This window comes from Psammomys obesus, unplaced genomic scaffold (assembly GCF_907164565.1).
Source record: "Psammomys obesus unplaced genomic scaffold, mPsaObe1.curated_primary_1811, whole genome shotgun sequence".
Taxonomy (NCBI): Eukaryota; Metazoa; Chordata; class Mammalia; order Rodentia; family Muridae; genus Psammomys; species Psammomys obesus.
Window position 1 is genome coordinate 4,358,941 of NW_026591872.1, and position 6,899 is coordinate 4,365,839.

Sequence of the window (6,899 nt, forward strand, 5' to 3'; positions counted from 1 at the left end):
TATTAAGTGTTAGGATTTTTTTTAAATGTCCATAAAGAATGTCTTTGGGATTTTGTTGATCATTTTGGGGGATGCAGCCATTTTCGTATTAATCCTGTCAATTTGTGAGCATGTCTCTCCAAATAAGTTCTTTAATTTTGTCTGTTTGTTTTGATGTTTTCATTATAGAAGACTTTGGCCTCCTTGGTTAGGTGTTTTCTTGGTTGTTTTATTATTTTTAAATTATTGCAAACAGGATTGTTTTTTCTGATTTATTTCATGGCAAGTTTGTTAGTAATACATAAAACAGATATTGACTTGTGTGCTGACTTTCTATCCAATATGCTAAAAATGTCCATCAGATCTAAGATTTTTTTTTTCTGGAAAGGCCTTTAGAATCTTTTATATCATGGTATTGCAAAGATAATTGGATTCTTCCTTTCCTACATTCAAGTGAATCCCTTTTCCATCTCTGGTCTTTTTGCTCTAGCTAATACACTCAGTACTATAATGAGTAAAAAATGGATACAATGGGAACCCTTGTCTCATTAAGGATTTTAAACAGTTTATCTCAATTGAGTATACTGTTGGTTATAGTTTTGTCAGTCTTTTAATGTCAAAGCACATTATGTATTATTCCTATAACCATATAGTCCTTAAAACATGAATGAAATTAAAAGCACTTCTTAAACATTTCACACAGATGATTTCAAAGTAAATTGTTATTTTCTCAAAGTCACAAATTGCTTTAACGAAGGTTTTGTTTTTTGTTTTTCCTTTTGCAATGTTTTATGCCAGGTATGTTATAGGTGTTCAACACTCAATGCACAAACCACACTCCCACAAATAATTTTTCTGCTCATCTTCTGCAAATTACAGTTACCTGAAAATGAACATCATAAACCTATATTCTTTTGCCAATTCTTAGGGTTGCCACTTCTTAATCCTCTTTTTTAAAACTACCTTTTCAACTCTGAGAAATGGATATTAGACATGTTTATTAGACATGTCCAAATTTCACAGCTTACGCCAAGTGGAAAAATAATCAAATAATGTTTCCATATTATTAGGTGTTATTTGACAATGTAGCCCATGCAGAAAAAAATTAAGGGCTAAAAAATTACTGAATTAACTTTTCTAAGTTATGCTAAATAAGTAACATACACAATGATATAGTCATTTGAGAAAACTATTGTTTATTTAGAAAAAAAATGGTTACACTGGTAGAATTCAGTAGATAAAAAATTCTCTTAAAAATGTCACGTGAAACTTTTCCAGATGTAAGTTTAGCAATACAAAGCTCCGGTAGCTGTAAAATTAAAACACAATTAATTTTTTATTCCCTTCCCCGCTCCTCAGAGATTTCCTAATTACAAGGTAAGATGGCAAGGGACAAGTGAGCGAGCGCTGGTATATTTTTCTTTGTAGAACAGGTTTTAATGTACACATACTATATAAAACGATTCTTAGGCATTGCATAAGACAGTGCTCCACTTTATTTTTAGTGACTAATATTAAAAGCAGGCCAAACAAATTAAAATTGAGTACTAAAATGAGGTAAATTCAAAATCATTCAATAGCTGTTTATTTTCAGTTTCAAACATTAAAAAGGAAACATTTCAAATCGGGGGGTGGGACCAATATCCAGGCAATATTTACTCAAAAGTGAAATTCTCTACACATGTAACCTTATTTGCTTATTGGAAAGTATATGCAGCACATTGTGCTAAAATATGGAATAATTAACACTTTCAGCCATTACTGAAAATAAACATGTAGAAATTAAGCGACAAGTTAAAGTACATATAACACAACAATTTTAGGTTTTCTGCATGGAGCAATAAAGAATATAACTGAAAATGGGCCTGCTCCATTCACAACTCTCAGAAATCTACTCAGGAAAATAAAATCCTGGTCACGGCTGTATGATTTCATTTCATTCTTTCTACCTGAAAGAAACAAATTGGTTATATTGATGATAGGCATGAAGCAGAGGCTGAGGGAAAGGCAAGGAGGAAGGCCAATGCAATAAAAGAAGAGGGGAGGGAGGGCCAGAGAGTGATAGAAAGGAAAGAAAGGAGGAAAGGGAAAAAAAAACATTTAGGAAGAAACTTCAGTGAATTCTGCAAATAACAAAGACCTGAATGAAATCCCCCCCCAAAAAATGCCAAAATATTTCTGTCTTTATTCATTCTTAGAAATTATTAAGACATTATTAATTTTAAGAAACACTGATACACATTTTCAGTGTTTGAGAGGGAAGAAGGATTGTGGGAAAGAGAAAAAGATTAAAGACTAACAATTACATTCTACAGGCACAAGGAAGAATGTATCAAAAAATAAACAACATTTAGCAAAGGAAAGGAACCTAATTTTTACAGGATAAACCAAAAGAAATAGAAAAATGACTTCATTTTTTCACAAGGACATAATTTTAATAGTGAATTATATTAAGATGCAATGTCTGCTAAATTATAAAAATTGCTTTAAAAATATATTGGCTCAATTATACTCATTTCCTTTCCTTTATGTAGACATTTTTCAAATACTGCATAATGAAATAAATTCAAAACATGATCATTACAGTATGTTTCATATAATTTCATATCTGCCAAACATTGTTCTCAAATTTTAAATTAATGCTTAACATATTAAAACTGTATTAATAAAAATACTACATTCACACAGTTCCTAAAATAATAGCTAGAAGGGGCCTTAGATAATATCACACTTGTGTGAAATGTTGACAAATAATTTACACATCATTTCTACAAAGCAGTCTGTTCATACCATATATCATCTTGATGTCAATTATAAATTTGGATACACTGATGTTGAGCTTACAATTTTAATACTTAAAAAAAACTGTTCCTGTCCATAAATTAATAAATGGGTAAACAAAATATGATGCACATTCACTCTATGGAATATATAACCATAAAAAGGAATGGATTATTGACACATGCTACACCATGGATAAATCTTGGTAACACAACGGTAGTTGAAAGAACCCTGGCCCCCAAGGACATGATATTGCACGATTCCATTTATATGAAATGTCCAAAAACAGACAAATTCATAGGCAAAAAATGTGTCAGTAGCTTCCAGTGGCTGAAGAAAGAAAAGAGTTAAGATAATGTGCAGTATTTGCCCACCTAAGCTATCGATGTGAAGATTTTACCACACCTGCTCTCCCATTTAAGTCTAACTTTTTGTGAAGTTGACATTCGACTCCAAGAACTGAATTTAGCTTTCTCCTTCATGTTAAAAAAAAAAAAAAAAAAGAATGACTGCTAACTTGCATGGTCTGCAATTAGACTGTAGTGATGACGGCACTACACAGTGAATATACTAAGGACCACTGAATTGTCCACTTTAAAATGGTGACTGCATCTCAGGTTTTTAGACTGAAAATGAATAATGTTTCAATAAAGAACATCACGATATTCATATGACTATACTTGTGAGAATAAGAAATGAGTCCTTGATCATTATGATATCTATGTAATGTTCCAATAAAGAAAAAGAACATCATTATTATGGTATCCATATGACCATAATAAGAATAAGAAATGGGGTCTCAATCAAGATGATGTCACACCATGAGAATTCCTTAAGGACAAGGAAACTTTTGATGACATATTTAAGGATGCATTAAAACATAAAATTGTTGTTGCTGTCAAAAAAACATAAAGATCTTTCCCAAGAACTGGAATTAAATTTAAAATGTTTACAAGAAGCTAAAACCCTCCAAGCAACATAATCATCCCAATGTTTTCACACTTAACAGAGTTCACACACAAAGGCAACCTATCTACATCATTAAGGAATTGGTTCCACGAGGCAATTTCCTCTCCTTTCTGAGAAAGAAGGATGAACTAAGTCAGTTAGTGAATTTCTCATTAGATGCTGCTTCTGGATGATCTCAAGTAAAAATTGTATGCACAGGGATTAATTGCCTTCAGGTGAAAATAATGTTCTGAAAAAATCAGTAACTTTGGAATGTCTTGTCAAAAGGATGGTGGTGGGTATGCATCTTCTGACTTAAAGCAGATTCCCATAAAATGGACAGCACCAGAAGCTCTTAATTATATGAGATATCTTTCTGAAAATGACTCATAGAGCTTTGGCATCCTCCTAGGGGAGACGTTCAGCTTAGGAGTCTGTCCACACCCTGAAATGACAAATCAGCAAGTACAAGAGCAAGTGAAAAGAAGATAATGGATGTTAGTAAAGACATCACAAAAGTGTCCACAGAGTCTTATTCAATAATGTCGAACTTTGACGGTTACACTTGAAATCTGCTCCAAAGTTCAATGCAGTTCAGGAAAAGGTAGCTGCTATCAAGCATACTTATAATCATAGAATTTGAGAGGATGAAACAGGAGGATCACAATGGGTTAGATGCCAACCTGTGCTATACAAAATTCCAGGACAGCTTGAGCTACAAACTGAGTCCCTGTCTCAAAAAATCCCAAAATAACAATAAGGCATAATAATGAAACAGTACCAAACACAGACTTCAGGATTCTGTCCTCAATACAATTAAAATTTTATTCTCATTAACACTGAGCTTATACTAATAATATGGAACATTCTTCTAAGTCTATTGTTAAATAATGTTATTTTAAAAATAAATGTGTACCTCTGAACAATTATAAATAAGCAAGTTAGCCTATAAATCTATGGGGTTCACAAAAACCTATCTTTTTCACTTAGGATTTTGTTGATATTTCCCAAAATAATTTTCTACTGCATGCTCAGTCCACTGTCCTCCATCACACAAATACACTGGTTTGAAGCTATAAATTGTACTGTTAATATCGCTGAGAGCACAATCAAACACATTTATTCTGCTGAGAGCAGATTACATGCTTAAGTGTCAGTTTATATTGGTACTTATCTCAATGTCCTCAATCCTTTTTTCACCTGATTCAATAGTTCATGGATGTCTCATAAAGTAGCCTTGTGATGATAATAAAAAATTTAAGAGAAACTATAAAATACAAACCTGCCCAAATAGTAGCTAACTCACGGTTAAGTTTCTACATCAAAGGAGGTACCATAGTACTGTGTTTCCTGCATTCACTATCATGTGAAGATATCATGATTTAGTGACTCAGCCCATTCAATGCTTATTATTGCTTCCCTTCTCCATATACTCAAATAGCTCCCAGATATTTCTCAGCCCTAAATAACACTAAGTAGGGTTTGTTATGTATCTGGTTCCATAAATTATTAGAAGCAGCTCATATTAGAGATAAGGTATAAACAGTATATTATAGTATTAAATGATAATTACAATGGAAGCAAAAAATGAGCAATAAAAAGAAAAGTCAACTTCAAATAAGTCTATCTGGAATCATTAATGGAAGAGATAAACCATCCTATATACTTCAATAATTCTATAACATCCAAGAATAACTATTCAAATGCTAAGTCCTCAAAAAAAAAAAAAAGGGCTAAATTAGAATACGGTCTGTCCACTATGGTGGTCATATAATTTATGTTAAGATGGTTAAGCATTTTTTTTAAATTTTTTTTAATCTTTTATTTTTTTTTATTAATTACACTTTATTCATTTTGTATCCCCCCATAAGCTCCTCCCTCCTCCCCTCCCGATCCCACCCTCCCTCCCCTTTCTGCATGCATGCCACTCCCCAAGTCCACTGATAGGGGAGGTCCTTATGTATCATACAGAGCAAATGCATTATCTTGAAAAAAAAATGTGCCTATTTAAAATCCACCTAAAAGTACAGAACATAATTCCTGACTTTCTAAAGCATTAGCAGTGGCAGAAAGAAAAGAACAAAGAACAGAAGACACTGAAGTCCCACCCCTAAGTGTCAACTCTATTTCCTAATGCCTCTAGAACCTGCTTCAACCTTTCAGTTTTAATTTCTTCACCTGTAAAGTATAAATACCACCACTACTTATTGGGCTACAGGTGCTTTAAAAACATAATCGATTATCCAGAAAACATGGAACTAGGTTGCAAAGATACAGCCAGAAGTTATTAAACATATCTTGATTTTTTAAGTGTAACTAATAAGCAAGCTTAACATAAAAAGAGCTTTAAAACAAGTGAAAATTTTATATCTATACACAAAAAGACTCTCAGGATATTCAGGTAAAATTCAAGTAGCTGTATCCTGAAAAACAGATCTAGTTGCTTTACCATTTTCAGACCTCCTTTAGGTGAACCTCTAAATGAAAAGGAGGAGGAAAATACTCACCTTAGTTGAAAGTGTTCATTATCTGTGCTTGTCAGAGGACTTATGAGTAGATGACAAATTAAGGGAAAACAACTTTGGGGCAGGCAGAATAGTGTCCAAGCTTAACTGGCTCTGCTCAACTTAGTAACCTCAAGCTCTAGGAGCTCTGCATATGTGTCATTTCATTCTGTCATTCTTGTCACTATGTTCCCAAGCCCAAGGGAGTCACTGTTCCTCTTTTTATGTTTTCTTGGTAACCATTCAAAGAGATAAGATTAACAAAAAGACACAGATTCTATAAAACTTATGCCCTAAAACATCTCGGTCACTACAGAATTATTTTTTTAAAAATCAAGAAGATTGAATCTCTTGTTTTCAGATCATACACTGAGGGTTAACTAAAAATATCACTTAAAAAATAATAAGCTCCTGCATACTTACACCACATACAAGAAAGGTTTAAGTCTAAATATGAACAGTATCAAATCATTCTATTACAGTAAGTGAAATATAAACAAAAAAAAGGATATTGTTTCTTCTCTTCCTTTCCTCCTGAACTATCCCGTTTTTCTTTCTTTTCTATCTTTTCTTTGTCATGCCTGGATTCCTATGAGGAATGATGGAATTAGTTGGGGAAGGAAAAATCAAATACATTAAAACACACACACACACACACACACACACACACACACACACACACACACA

The 6,899-nt window shown here is 32.9% G+C and overlaps 1 protein-coding gene across 4 annotated transcripts in view; it reads right to left on the minus strand.

Moving 5' to 3' along the window:
- Positions 1 to 1,154: 1,154 nt before the first annotated feature.
- Thoc2 (THO complex subunit 2) overlaps positions 1,155 to 6,899 on the minus strand; it is a 127,038-nt gene continuing 121,293 nt past the window's right edge. For 3 of the 4 annotated variants that reach the window (XM_055612132.1, XM_055612131.1, XM_055612129.1), the window contains 3 exons: positions 6,725 to 6,801; positions 6,216 to 6,261; positions 1,155 to 4,153 (listed from right to left, as the gene is read on the minus strand). In XM_055612132.1, coding sequence (XP_055468107.1) covers positions 6,234 to 6,261; positions 6,725 to 6,801 — 105 coding nt within the window. In that variant the 3' untranslated portion in view covers positions 1,155 to 4,153; positions 6,216 to 6,233. The remainder of the gene's footprint in view (positions 4,154 to 6,215; positions 6,262 to 6,724; positions 6,802 to 6,899) is intronic. The other variant, XM_055612130.1, reaches the window with a different exon arrangement.